Below are 15,615 nucleotides of genomic sequence, written 5' to 3'. Positions count from 1 at the left end.
CAATGGAGGCCAGGGGGCTCGCTGGGAGCAGGGGCCGTGTTGACATCGCCGGCGTAGGAACACACTTGCTAGTGAGCCAGAGGGCGACTCAGCCTATCTGACAGAGCGAGGAATTAGAGCTATAGGCAGGGGATAAAGGAGAGATACTCGGGTGTCTGACACTGAGGACTGACACTGAGGACTTGCTCTTCCTACAGTCGAGAGAGACAGAACATTTTCTCTATAAGCTGGAGGGTCCTCCCACACTAATAAAATTGTGGACATGACAGCACATACACAAACACACAAACACTATGGATGTAGCTAAATTAGGACCATTGGGACTCTAGCAGTTGGCTGTAAAGTACGTGTTTTACATCATAGCAACATCCCTGGGCCCTGATATCTGACTTAACCTTTGACCTTTTACCCATTCACACACACACACACACACACACACACACACACACACACACACACATACTGGTGCTGAGCAGTTGGATGTTGAGTGTGTCTTCTCCCAGAGTGTTGCGAGCAGTGCAGGTGAATACTGCGTAGTCCAGCGCTGCACTCACATTCACCACGGTTACCGTGCTGGTGTGTAATGAGCCCTCCCTAACGGTCTTCTCCTGGTACCTGCAGCACACGCAGCACACACACACACACACACACACACACACACACACACACACACACACACACACACACACACACACACACACACACACACACACACACACACACACACAATATGGTTATAGGGCAGACAGCAGGCACTGTGACAGGTATTTGCATAGGGAGAGGCAAAGTCCCAAATTAAGATTTAATGGTGAGATACTGAATGAATGTATAAACTATGGAAACGAATCTAGTTATCCACCATCATGAATATTTTGCCACATTCTCATGACACAGTAGTTTACGTTTCTACATTGTTGGGGATATGTGTGGCTATGTTTGAGTACGTGAGCGTGTGTGTGTGTGGAACGGGGAGAAGGTGAGAACCAGATGGAGAGTGAGGGGTGGGATGTGCTCTCACCTGGGGTGTATGAAGTCTATGGGCACGCCATTTTTAGCCCAGGAGAAGTGGAGCCGGGGGATGCCCTCTCCCTGGCACACCACCTCAGCTGTTCTGGTGCCATCCCCTCTGCTCGCCACCTTATTCCACTGAGCCCCCTTCTGGAGCTCTGGCTTAACTACACAGGAAAGGACAAACACACAGCCAGAGATGTTCACATTGTACATGTACAAACAGAAATGGATAGACAGAAACATGGAATACAAGCAAATTAATACAGATATGCATAGACATAGTGAATGGTGCCACACAAACAAAGACACCCACAACACTTTTCCATTCCATTGCACCCATGATGTATTCACACGACAGGATTGATAGATCTTGGTAGAGCTCGTTAGACTCACAGCGCACCACCAGCTGGACTGAAACGCTGGCAGGGGGCTCTATGTTGTTGTCGGCAGTGCACTGGTAGCGTCCGGCGTGTGCCCGAGTCGCCCCTTGGATGGTCAGCTGCCCAGTGGCCTCATCCTGGCTCTGCTCCCCCATCTCCTCCATCTCCCCCTCACCCTGAGGAAGACAGGGATAGTGGCAAATGAGAGGAAGACAGGAGGACAGCATGCACATCTTCGTACACCCCCACCCCCTCCTGTGCAAGATCAGTACAGGTACTCCAGGGGGAGCGGCGAAAGAAAGAGAGAAAAAGAGTAAAAGAGAGAAAAAAAGAGAGCAGTAGATACAGGATAGAGAGCGTACGTTGATGAATGTGCCCTTTAGTTGCCGCGCCATAATGAAAGCAATTTTTCTGGATTTGGGCCAAGTGTGGAGCCGGGAGCCGGGAGAGGTGGGGCGGAAGGATAGTTAGAGCCGCTGAAATATGGCACATCTCTGCATTTAAGAGGGGGAGTGATAAACGGCAAGAAATGGTCAAATAAAAGAAAGGAGGCCAGATAAAGGGAAATCAAATCAGGAGAAAGGAGAGGTGAAATGAGATGGGGATATGGGGGTTCTCACCAGCCATTTCCAGGAGAACATTTCAGTGTTGATGATGGGGTTGGCATCTGCTACACAAAACAGGTCTGCTGTCTCCCCCACGTCCACATAGACTGGGTCCTTCTCCATCTTCACACTAGGGGCATCTGGGGAGTAGACAATAAGAAAGTAGGACGAGAGAAACAGTAGGAAAGTACACTTCTACTTTAGAACTTAAGGAACAATCAGTCACTCACCGACCTCCGACCTCCAACTCTCTCTCTAATTCTATTAATTCTATTCTATTCTATTCCATTCTATTCTATGCATCACTGATCCTACAGACACCCTGTACATACTGTAAATAATGACCTTTCTCTAAGTGACCACTTTATATGAAATATTTGCCAATCAATTTAACCCCAGTATATTTTAGAACTGTCCCAACCCCCTACTGTCAGACACCCCTGCCCAATTCAATGTCCCTAAATTGGGCCACATCACCCTGGAGGTTCCCCATTGCATGCCGCTTGTCCTCCACTTTAACTTTGAGCGAGACAGAGGCAGGGAGGGTGCAGTCATCATGGCCCACTTTCCCTCCTTCCATCCCTCCTTCAGTCAGTCACTATGTCCTGAATACAGCAGCACTATGACTCCATCAACATACTGTAGTGTAATCCCTTTCCACCTGACTGTGTGCTCTTCTCTTCCTGTGGGTGCCATCTACTTATAACAGTAGTGGCATTAGTGTCCCAACGCCCCCGTCTGTGCTCATACACACAGCACACTGATGGAATTACCAGAGACACTTATGGCCTTCTCACACACCACATTCATTTTAACCAGGAACAACATTGTTAAGTAGGCTACAGCGCCACCCATTAAAGCTATTACAATCCTCTATACATTATGGAAACCTCCAACTGTCAGGTTCCATCGGATCAGGACAGCGCTGTGCTGTCTGTCCATTAGGCTTGTACTGTACTGTAGGTTTTACTGGAACATTCAGATCTACATTCAGAACAGTGCGATTGTTACATCATTAAGAGGGCAGTGGGATGGGGATGTGTCGGTCGGTTGGTTCAAGGTTGTGACAGAATTGGTGTTTTTGGGTATACAACACTAGCATGTAATGTAGGTGGCTTGATGAACCACACTCGCATGAGGACTGAGTAACCTTGCCTGTCCTGAGTCCTGAAGACTTGTGTTCAATCCCTGAGCTAATGCCTAGACTTGAGTTCAGTGTTCTAACACGGTGTTGAGGTGAGTAGACAGACCAGATTCAACGCCAGTGAGACTTACACTGTACGTCCAGAGTGATGGTGGTATTGTCAGACCCCACCTCGTTGGTACAGTTCACAGTGTAGACCCCGGTGTCTCTCCTTGTCACATTCCAGATCTCAAACGCTGTGCTCTCAGTAAAGTGGTACCGAGGATCCATTTCTGTTCATAAACACACACACACACACACACACACACACACACACACACATACACACACACACACACACACACACACACACACACACACACACACACACACACACAGACACACACAGACACACACACACACACAGCCGTCCACAGCCACACAAAAATATTCATTATAAATGCAGAAACCACACGTCCCTAAGCCACTCATGGCTTATAAGTGACATCTAATGCTATATTATTGATTGGCCTGGCAAAATTCCCACAGAAACAACAGCCCATGTGTCAGACCACCACTGTACCACAGCACCCCTCCTTTAATGGCTGGGTAACCCCTCTGGGAGGTGGGTGCAGTGGTGGAGGTTGAGGTGGGAGGTTAGTGACAGGAGTGTGGTGGCTGTGGCCCGATGACAGGGAACTACAGACTACAAAGGGAAGCACAGCCGAGAGCTGCCTAATGACACGAGCCTACCAGACGAGCTAAACATCTTCTATGCTCGCTTGGCGGGAAATAACACTGAAACATGCATGAGAGCACCAGCTGTTCCGGAAGACTATGTGATCACGCTCTCCGCAGCCGATGTGAGTAAGACCTTTAAACAGATCAACATTCACTAGATTACCAGGACGTGTACTGCGAGCATGCACTGATCAACTAGCAAGTGTCTTCACTGATATTTTCAACCTCTCCATGTCCAAGTCTGTAATACCAACATGTTTTAAGCAGACCACCATAGTGCCTGTGCCAAGGAGCACTATGGTAACCTGCCTATATGACTACCGACCCGTAGCACTCACATCTGTAGCCATGAAGTGCTTTGAAAGGCTGGTCATGGCTCAACATTTACACCATTATCCCAGAAACACTAGACCCACTCCAACTACCATACCTGTCCAACAGATACACAGATGATGACATCTCTATTGCATTCCACACTGCCCTTTCCCACCTGGACAAAAGGAACAACGTGAGAATGATATTTATTGACTACAGCTCAGCGTTCAACACCATAGTGCCCTCAAAGCTCATCAATAAGCTAAGACCCTCGTACTGAACGTGTCCATCTGCAACTGTATCCTGGACTTCTTGACAGGCCACCCATAGGTCAGGAAGGTAGGCAATAACACATGCCATGCTGACCCTCAACACTTAGTCACCTCCTGTACTCCCAGTTCACCTACGACTGCGTGACCACGCATGACTCCAACACCATAATTATGTTTGCTGACGACCGACAACGACAACTTATAGGGGAGGAAGTTAGAGATTGCAAGACCAACAACCTTTTCCTTAACGTCAACAAGACAAAGGAGCTGATCGTGGACTACAAAAAACGGAGGCCAAGCACGCCCCCATTCACATTGATGGGGTTGTAGTGGGGCTGTAGTGGGTCGAGAGCTTCAAGTTCGTTGGTGTACACGTCACTAAGGATCTATCATGGTCCACACACCAACACAGTCGTGAAGAGGGCACGACAACATATCTTCCCCCTCAGGAGGCTGAAAGGATTTGACATGGGCCCTGGCTGCATCACCGCTTGGTATGGTAACTGCTTGGCATCCGACCGCAAGGCACTATAGACGATAATGCGTATGGCCTAATGCTCCCTGCCTTCTAGGACCTCTATACAAGGGGGTGTCAGAGGGTGGCCCTAAATATTGTCAAAGACTCCAGCAACCCTAGTCATAGACTGTTCTCTCTGCTACTGTACGGCAAGTGGTACTGATACACCAAGTTTTGAACCAACAGGACCCTGAACAAGCCATAAGACTGCTAAATAGTTAGTTAAATAGCTAACCAAATAGCTACCCGGACCATCTGCGTTGACCCTTTTGGCACTAACTTTAAATATGCTACTGTTACTGTTTATTATATGTCACTTTATTCCTTATTCCATGTACATATCAACCTCGTACGCCTGCAAATTAACTCGGTATCGGTACCACGTGTACAGTGTATAGACAAGTTATCATTACTCATTGTGTATTTATTATTACTTTTATTATTGTGTTTTACTTTTCTATTATTTCTCTATCTTTTTTCTCTCTGCATTGTTGAGAAGGGCCGTAAGGAAGTAAGCATTTCACTGTTGTTTACAAAGCATGTGATGAATAAAATACAATTTGATTTGATTTGAACAAGAATCCCATCAGGCAGGTTCACATTGCAGCCCGACCTGCCATGTTCTATTTAGAGCATGAATGGCAGCTGATACGAGCACAGTTGCTGGCTCAGCTGTAGAGAGTTGGCTGGCTATGTAGAGATACCACAGGGAGAAAGGACGAGAACAGGGTGGATCACCTTTGTGCAGCTCCTCCTTGCGGTAGAGCCAACTGCAGGAGACGTCATCTGGATTGGCCGAGACCAGCAAGGGAAGGATGGCTGTATCATCCTCCACTACCTGTATCTTCTGGGGATGGTCAGGGATGAACTCTGGGGGATCTGACACACACACACACACACACACACACACACACACACACACACACACACACACACACACACACACACACACACACACACACACACACACACACACACACACACACACAAAGGGAAAAAAACATACAAGCGCAGACACAAAGAAACCATGTCAGCCATGAAAGGCGACAGCAGGGCAAATGAAAGAAAAACCTGTTGAGAAGCGGTGTCCACCAATATCACAAAAATACTGAATTCACACAGGAGGCCGGGGTGAGAGGGACGGAGAGAGAGAGGTAGGTAGAGAATGAGGGCAGGAGGGAGGGAGGGAGGAAGGGAGAGGGACAGGCATTAAAACACAGAGTGACAGTAGTGTTGTCCAACAGCAGCTGCACACAAACACACAGTGACATTCCTTCATGCTCGCACGGAGCAGCAGGCTTTGAAAAGCTGGCTGGCTACAGCCTGCGAAACAGCATCAAAGAATAACATGGCTGTGCTGCAAAGCACACACACAATTAGAACAACACTGCCGTAGAGCCTGACTAACCCACAGTCACAACAAAGGAATACAGTAACACACACTCATACACGCACGCACACACACACACACACACACACACACACACACACACACACACACACACACACACACACACACACACACACACACACACACACACACACACACACACAGAAACACACACAAACACAGAGAACATCACAAACACACACAAACAAAACTGCCTTCCATGCACACTATCGTGTCACATTACCATCATGCTTCATGCTTTATTTTTCTCCTACTCATAACTGTGCACACATTTTCAATACTTTATTTGGATCCCCAGTGAAACAAATTAAGTATTCACAGTGAAACAAATAAAATATTCACAGTGAAACATATAAAGTATTCAAAAGCTCTGTATAACACACAGAGAGAAATAGACACATGTATACAACCCACACACTCTTCACCACTCACAGAGGACGTTGAGCTTGTAGAAGGTGTTGACTCCCTCAGACAGCAGAGAGCTGTAGGCCTGACAGGTGATCCTCTGGCCATGGTGCTGGGAGGACAGGGGGAGGGACAGAGTACTGCGTACTGATATGCCCCCAAACGTTGTGTTCTTAGGAGGCAGATCCACCCCTTTCAGCCTGGGAGAGAGAGAGATGAGAGGAGAACATTTGGCGGGTCTATTTTGAACATTCGATAAATCCGTGGCAGGGTTGCCGTTTTAATTAATAAAATAACAACTTCACATTTTTTTCTGTGCTCTGACAGTTAATTAATTTATTCTGTAGTGTGTGCGTGCCATCAGAGCAGCACTGAGACAGGCTGCTTGCACAGAATGCTCACAGTGGTGCTGAGGAAAACGCCAGAGAACGATAGAGGCCTCTAGTGGCTAAATGGCCGTTTTATCATGGGCAGCGTCAATGAGGGCTTCCATCATGCTTCCTCCATTTTAAAGTAGTCAAAGTATTCAACTGGGTGGGGATTCCTATGGGTTGTAGCCTCGGTGGCGGTGCCTATGCTGTCACAGATGCTATAATGGCACAGATATAAAGATTTGCCCTCTATCTATTTACTATCTTGTAAAACGCATTATCCTCTCCTGCTTTCCCACTTCTTGCTCTTCCCCTCATGTGACTTTCACTCACTACTCACCGATCTTACCTGAGCTAGCTAGCTAACTAACGTCTACACGTAATGGCAGCATTTGATAACACAATTAATGCAAGTGTAAAGCCAACTTATGGAAAACAGTTCACAAGTGAAGTTACATTTATGTTAACAGGATATTGTTGCCTAATCATTCACCCATTTTTACCTACCTCATCCCCATACTGTTTTTATTTATTTACTTTTCTGCTCTTTTGCACACCAATATCTCTACCTGTACATGACCATCTGATCATTTATCACTCCAGTGTTATTAATCTGCAAAATTGTAATTATTTGCCTACCTCCTCATGCCTTTTGCACACAAGGTATATAGCCTTTTTTTCTCTCTACTGTGTTATTGACTTGTTAATTGTTTACTTACTCCATGTGTAACTTTGTGTTGTCTGTTCACACTGCTATGCTTTATCTTGGCCAGGTCGCAGTTGCAAATGAAAACTTGTTCTCAACTAGCCTACCTGGTTAAATAAAGGTGAAATAAAAATTAAAAAAAACGTTAGCCCATGGATGGATTTTGACTCAGCGTGCAAGTCTGTGTTGATGAGGGCAGTCCAAAACAGACCTATCGTCCAGCAGGTAGAACAAGGCTTTTCAAAACTTAATTAGGCCTATTGCTTGCTTTAGTAAGCTACAACTTGCTTTTGTCTTTTCAAATGGCTGCATGCAATCACGTAATTATTTGAATAGGCTATGGCATTGGGATAGGCTACTACTGTCTATAGGCCTATATGCCCTAGGCCTACTACTAGTCATAACAATGAAATCAATTGCTATGATCTGGCGGTTTGCGGGCGAGTTTGGGTACAAACTACGGGCCGGGTTGCGACAGCTTTCTGTCATGATTGGCGGGTTACGGTGCAGCCGCGGTATTGTGGCAGGTGCGGTTTGCAGAAAATAGTCCTGCACAAGACTGTAGTCTAGGGTCTCCATTAACTCCACGGCCCACAGACCGGCTCTGCTTAACCTGCCCTCCCCTCACCTGGTTGAGCCCAGGCTCCAGGAGATGTTGGCCTGGGGGTTGCTGCTCCCAGACAGACATTCCAGACTGAGGTTTTGGCCCCGACGCAGGTCCTTCTGCTTGGCTATGATTGTCACACTCACTGCAGGGACTGGCGAGGGGTGTAGGGGTAGAAGAGAGAGGACAAGACACCACTGTCAACATACTGAGGCTGCTGATTCCGTGTCTTTGCAGCTATATCTTGAATCTACCTATCATCTTGAATTAATTACCTATCATCTTGAATCTACCTATCATCTTGAATGAATTATCTATCATCTTGAATATAGCTAATGCTTTCCTCCTCTATTAGTCATGTCCATAGAGGCTAGTATTAATCCACTCATGCCCAGAGCCCGGTCTGTAAGACTCACACTGGACCATGAGTTTGACAGAGGCGTTGAGGACCATCTTGGCCTTATTGGTGGCATTACAGCGGTAGGTAGCCATGTTGTCACTGGGCTGGAGGCGCACGGCCAGTTCTTTGGACACGCCTTTATCAGAGGGCACCTGTTTGGGGTAGTCTGATAACGCCTTCTCATCCTGCGGTGTGGAGAGGAGAGTAGAGAGTGGAGGACATGGTACTGTACAGACAGAGAGTCTTAACTGTTACAACTTTTGACAACTTAACCAATCGAAATGTATGTTGTCATAAAATACACACATGTACACACCTTGTACCAGTTGAGGGTTCCTTTGGGACTTCCCCCAATAGAGAAGCAGATGAGGCGTATGATGGTTCCTGATCTCAGAGGAAGCCCTGGGGGAGGGGCTTCTATCCACACTTTCTGAGGAGGGTCTGGGAGGGGAGGGGGAGGAGGAGAGAGAGATAGGGGTGAAGGGGAGGGAGTACAGAGAGGAAGGGGAGAGAGAGTGAGAGGGGAGGGTGTAAGGGAGAGAGAGATGGGGGAGGGAGAGAGAGAGAGAGAGAGAGAGAGAGAGAGAGAGAGAGAGAGAGAGGGGAGGGGAGGGGGCGGGCGGGAAAGAGAGAGGGGGTTATGTCTATATTGTTATAGTTACAGAAAGCACAGATTGAGAGTGTGCAATTGTTACTGTACAATGCACAGTTATGTTCTGGTTGTGCAAGGTTTTTCACGATTGTACTTGTCATAGTCATTCAATAGAGATTCCCTACAACCATTAGGCTTGTAGGGTTGTTGTCGTCACAGTCCTATCCAGAGACTCACAGAAAACAATGAGGTTGTTGGACTGGCTCTTGGAGAAGCGTGTGCCCTTGTTGAAGGTCTCACAGGTGAGGGGCAGCCCGTTCTCCTCCCGAGAGACAACATGGGTCAGGTTAGACATGGTTGTCTTCCCCCCGTGGTCTCCCTGGAGACAGGAAAGGACACATGACAACATCAGGAAGAGACAGGAAGTTCTAGTGTCCCTAAACATTTTCCTTAAAAAATGTTAAATACACAGTAAGCTGCTCTCAGGAAATACAATAATAATACTGTTTTGATGCTGGAAATGAGCTTTGTGTCTCTCTAAGTCTTGTGCTCTACTTACATTGTGCCTGGTCCCTGATAATAAACAAACAAATACATCACATGCATATACTTCTTCCTGCAAAAACCCGTAATAAACTTCATCAAACCCCCATTTGCTCCTGCATGATGCTAGTCATGTCTGCTTTGCACGCAGGGTTCATCAAGGCTTTCATTGAGATGATTAGTGCAAAAGCCTTTTCCAGAGAGAAACAGACACAAGAAGGAACGCGTTCACAAAGAACCACCACTGAGGTGCCAGTCTTTATTAACCCTCAGACGTATTCAGGCACATTAAAGCTGGATAGAATGCAGCAGTAAATGCTAGATCAAATGAAAATTATTTCTCCAAATGAACAAAGAGCCGAAATAATGGTTCTCTCAACTCCCATGTCAGCTTTTATTCACTTTTATCTCATTAACATACTCAAAAGCCAAGAGAGAAGAATACTGGAACCCTTTTTGAGGATTCACTCATTGGCAAAGCCTTGTGTAGTATAGATTGAATAGTAGTTCTTTGGTCAGAGCAGAGAAAGAATGAAGAACAGATTTAATGTGGTTAAGGTGGAAACTCTACACGGAGTAGAATAATATGAGTTCTTTCAGAATCAAAGGCTTCTCTCACAGATGCTTGTCATTGGGCGCTCGAGATGTGCAAATCAGACTGCCTGAAGTCTGAATTAAGTATTTTAAGTGTGTATTGACTTCTGAGGTGTAGTTTGAAAGGTAATTTTCAATTCAATTTACAGTACATAAAGAAGCCACAGCAGGCAACCAAAACATGTACCGAAATTACAGAGGGTTATATACACAAAAAGTCAAAGTCTTGTTTCCGTTGTAGTAGTCTTGTTTCCTATTGGTAGGCAAAGGGACTACAAAGGGAAACTCATCCGCGAGCTGCCCAGGGACGCAAGCCTACCAGATGAGCTAAATGCCTTTTATGCTCGCTTCGAGGCAAGCAACACTGAAGCATGCATGAGAGCACCAGCTGTTCCGGACAACTGTGTGATCACGGTCTCCGTAGCTGATGTGAGCAAGACCTTTAAACAGGTCAACATTCACAAGCCACTGGGCTTGACGGATTACCAGGACGTGTACTCAAAGCATGCGCAGACAAACTGGCAAGTGTATTCACTGACATTTTCAACATCTCCCTAACCGAGTATGTAATACCTATATGTTTCAAATAGACCACCATAGTCCCTGTGCCCAAGAAAGTGAAGGTAACCTGCCTAAATTATTACCACCCAGTAGCCATGAAGTGCTTTGAAAGGCTGCTCATGGCTCACATCAACACCATCATGCTGGAAACCCTAAACTCACTCCAATTCGCATACCTCCCCAACAGAGCCATAGATGACACAATCTTAATCACACTCCACACTGCCCTTTCCCACCTGGACAAAATGAACACCTATGTGAGAATGCTGTTCATTGACTACAGCTCAGCATTCAACACCATAGTACCCACAAAGCCCATCACTAAGCTAAGGACCCTGGGACTAAACACCCCCCTCTGTAACTGAATCCAGGACTTCCTAACGGGCCGCCACCAGGTGTTAAGGGTAGGGAACAACTAATCTGCCACGCTGATCCTCAACACTGTGAACCCTCAGGGGTGCATGCTTAGTCCCCCCCTGTACTCCCTGTTCACCCAAGATTGCGACTCCAACACCATCATTAAGTTTGCTGATGACACAACACTGGTAAGCCGGATCCCCGACAACAATGAGACAACCTTTGGGGAGGAGGTCAGAGACCTGGCAGTGTGGTGCCAGGACAACAACCTCTCCCTCAATGGGAGCAAAACAAAGTAGCTGATCGTAGACTATAGGAAAAGGAGGGCCGAACAGGCCCCCATTACCATAGACAGGGCTGAAGTGGAGTGGGTCGAGAGTTTCAAGTTCCTTGGTGTCCACATCACCAACAAACTATTATGGTCCAAACACACCAAGACAGTTGTGAAGAGGGCACGACCACAACCAGATCCTCAAAAAGTTCTACAGCTGCGCCATCGAGAGCATCCTGCGGTTGCATCACTGCCTGGTATGGCAACTGACTGTAAGGTTAGTGCTTAAGGCCCAGTAAATCACTTGGGCCAAGCTTCCTGACATCCAGGACCTATATAGGCAGTTAACCCACTGTTCCTAGGCCGTCATTGAAAATAAGAATTTGTTCTTAACTGACTTGCCTAGTTAAATAAAGGTAAAATAAAAATACTAGGCGGTGTCTAAGACTCCAGTCACCCAAGTCATTGACTGTTCTCTCTGCTTTCGCATGGCATGCGGTACCGGAGCGCCAAGTCTCGGACCAAAAGGCTCCTTAATAGCTTCTACCACCAAGCCATAAGACTGCTGAACAAGAAATCAAATGGTCACACAGACTATTTACATTGACCCCACCCCTTGTTTTTACACTGCTGCTACTCACTGTTTATTATCTATGCACAGTCACTTTACATACTACCTCGACTAACCTATACCCCCGCACATTGACTCGGTACCATTAACCCCTGTATATAGCCTCGTTATTGTTATGTACTTTTCTTGTGTTACTGTTTTTACATTTTTACTTTAGTTTATTTGGTAAATATTTTCTTAACTCTATTTATTGAACAGCATTGCTGGTTAAGGTCTTGTAAGTAAGCATTTCACGGTAAGGTTTCACCTGTTGAATTCGGCACATGTGACAAATACAATTAGATTTGATTTGATTTGAAGTGGCTGCAGGGCAATACAAGTGACATGGGCACTCTGTGCCATACATTCCATTATACACATATTTACGTATTTACATAAAAAGCAGATATGCACATCTACCAAATCACTTCACCAGTGCAGAGTAGCTTTACACTTTGCTAGGAGGCTATGTCAACATTAACCAAGCCTTGCAGTAGTGTTTGAACCTAAGACTGGCAGAAACCGTTTTTATCTCAGCCGGGAGTTTGTTCCACTCTACTGCTCTTGAACCAACATGGCACGAAATCTGTGGCACTGCCTCTCATGGTGTAGGAATGAGAGTCCCTAACAGTAGTAAGGGGGTTCTTTAGACACTGGGGGACTGTACATACATTTTGTTGCTCCCTGCCTACAGACAGAAGCTAAAACAAGAAGCTCCCACGCTGAGGTCTGTTCAACGCTGGTCCGACCAATCTGATTCCACGCTCCAAGACTGCTTCCATCACGTGGACTGGGATATGTTTCGTATTGCGTCAGACAACAACATTGACGAATACGCTGATTCGGTGAGCGAGTTCATTAGAACGTGCGTTGAAGATGCCGTTCCCATAGCAACGATTAAAACATTCCCAAACCAGAAACCGTGGATTGATGGCAGCATTCGCGTGAAACTGAAATCGCGAACCACTGCTTTTAATCAGGGCAAGGTGACCGGAAACATGACCGAATGCAAACAGTGTAGCTATTCCCTCCGCAAGGCAATCAAACAAGCTAAGCGTCAGCATAGAGACAAAGTAGAATCGCAATTCAACGGCTCAGACACAAGAGGTATGTGGCAGGGTCTACAGTCAATCACGGATTACAAAAAGAAAACCAGCCCATTCACGGACCAGGATGCCTTGCTCCCAGGCAGACTAAATAACTTTTTTGCCCGCTTTGAGGACCAAAACATGCGGACTCTCCTTCACTGCAGCCGAGGTGAGTAAAACATTTAAACGTGTTAACCCTCGCAAGGCTGGCAAACCCCCAGAAGGCATCCCCAGCCGCGCCCTCAGAGCATGCGCAGACCAGCTGGCTGGTGTGTTTACGGACATATTCAATCAATCCCTATCCCAGTCTGCTGTTCCCACATGCTTCAAGAGGGCCACCATTGTTCCTGTTCCCAAGAAAGCTAAGGTAACTGAGCTAAACGACTACCGCCCCGTAGCACTCACTTCCGTCATCATGAAGTGCTTTGAGAGACTAGTCAAGGACCATATCACCTGCACCCTACCTGACTCCCTAGACCCAATTCCAATTTGCTTACCGCCCAAATAGGTCCACAGACAATGCAATCTCAACCACACTGCACACTGCCCTAACCCATCTGGACAAGAGGAATACCTATGTGAGAATGCTGTTCATCGACTACAGCTCAGCATTTAACACCATAGTACCCTCCAAACTCGTCATCAAGCTCGAGACCCTGGGTCTCGACCCTGCCCTGTGCAACTGGGTACTGGACTTCCTGATGGGCCGCCCCCAGGTGGTGAGGGTAGGTAACAACATCTCCACCCCGCTGATCCTCAACACTGGGGCCCCACAAGGGTGCGTTCTGAGCCCTCTCCTGTACTCCCTGTTCACCCACGACTGCGTGGCCACGCACGCCTCAAACTCAATCATCAAGTTTGCGGACGACACAACAGTGGTAGGCTTGATTACCAACAACGACGAGACGGCCTACAGGGAGGAGGTGAGGGCCCTCGGAGTGTGGTGTCAGGAAAATAACCTCACACTCAAAGTCAACAAAACAAAGGAGATGATTGTGGACTTCAGGAAACAGCAGAGGGAACACCCCCCTATCCACATCGATGGAACAGTAGTGGAGAGGGTAGCAAGTTTTAAGTTCCTCGGCGTACACATCACAGACAAACTGAATTGGTCCACCCACACAGACAGCATCGTGAAGAAGGCGCAGCAGCCCCTCTTCAACCTCAGGAGGCTGAAGAAATTTGGCTTGTCACCAATAGCACTCACAAACTTCTACAGATGCACAATCGAGAGCATCCTGTCGGGCTGTATCACCGCCTGGTACGGCAACTGCTCCGCCCACAACCGTAAGGCTCTCCAGAGGGTAGTGAGGTCTGCACAACGCATCACCGGGGGCAAACTACCTGCCCTCCAGGACACCTACACCACCCGATGTCACAGGAAGGCCATAAAGATCATCAAGGACAACAACCACCCGAGCCACTGCCTGTTCACCCCGCTATCATCCAGAAGGCGAGGTCAGTACAGGTGCATCAAAGCTGGGACCGAGAGACTGAAAAACAGCTTCTATCTCAAGGCCATCAGACTGTTAAACAGCCACCACTAACATTGAGTCTAACACTGACTCAACTCCAGCCACTTTAATAATGGGAATTGATGGGAAATGATGTAAAATATATCACTAGCCACTTTAAACAATGCTACCTAATATAATGTTTACATACCCTACATTATTCATCTCATATGTATACGTATATACTGTAGTCTATATCATCTACTGCATCTTTATGTAATACATGTATCACTAGCCACTTTAAACTATGCCACTTTGTTTACATACTCATCTCATATGTATATACTGTACTCGATACCATCTACTGCATCTTGCCTATGCCGCTCTGTACCATCACTCATTCATATATCTTTATGTACATATTATTTATCCCCTTACACTTGTGTTTATAAGGTAGTAGTTTTGGAATTGTTAGCTAGATTACTCGTTGGTTATTACTGCATTGTCGGAACTAGAAGCACAAGCATTTCGCTACACTCGCATTAACATCTGCTAACCATGTGTATGTGACAAATAAAATTTGATTTGATTTGATTTACACAGTTTCATGGGGTAATCTCGGCTATCAGTTGAAGCTACTGTAGTTCGCTGAGCTGAGAAGGGCCAACATGACATTCTATTCTG

The 15,615-nt window shown here is 46.5% G+C and overlaps 1 protein-coding gene across 2 annotated transcripts in view; it reads right to left on the bottom strand.

Moving 5' to 3' along the window:
- Positions 1-15,615, bottom strand: part of nphs1 (NPHS1 adhesion molecule, nephrin) — a 60,551-nt gene that overhangs the window by 8,806 nt on the left and 36,130 nt on the right. For both annotated transcript variants that reach the window (XR_005035922.2, XM_036942939.2), the window contains exons 11-21: positions 9,691-9,832; positions 9,178-9,302; positions 8,878-9,046; positions 8,486-8,615; positions 6,808-6,980; positions 5,703-5,843; positions 3,272-3,412; positions 2,012-2,136; positions 1,405-1,567; positions 1,019-1,175; positions 464-615 (exon numbers count right to left, since the gene is read on the bottom strand). Coding sequence is in view for 1 of the 2 variants with exons in the window: in XM_036942939.2 (XP_036798834.2) it covers positions 464-615; positions 1,019-1,175; positions 1,405-1,567; positions 2,012-2,136; positions 3,272-3,412; positions 5,703-5,843; positions 6,808-6,980; positions 8,486-8,615; positions 8,878-9,046; positions 9,178-9,302; positions 9,691-9,832 (1,618 nt within the window). In the remaining variant the exon portion in view is untranslated. The remainder of the gene's footprint in view (positions 1-463; positions 616-1,018; positions 1,176-1,404; positions 1,568-2,011; positions 2,137-3,271; positions 3,413-5,702; positions 5,844-6,807; positions 6,981-8,485; positions 8,616-8,877; positions 9,047-9,177; positions 9,303-9,690; positions 9,833-15,615) is intronic.

This window comes from Oncorhynchus mykiss, chromosome 2, assembly GCF_057628025.1.
Source record: "Oncorhynchus mykiss isolate SJ-2025 chromosome 2, ASM5762802v1, whole genome shotgun sequence".
Classification (NCBI taxonomy): domain Eukaryota; kingdom Metazoa; phylum Chordata; class Actinopteri; order Salmoniformes; family Salmonidae; genus Oncorhynchus; species Oncorhynchus mykiss.
Note: the sequence above shows the minus strand (reverse complement) of the source record. Positions and strands in the feature narration are given on the sequence as shown.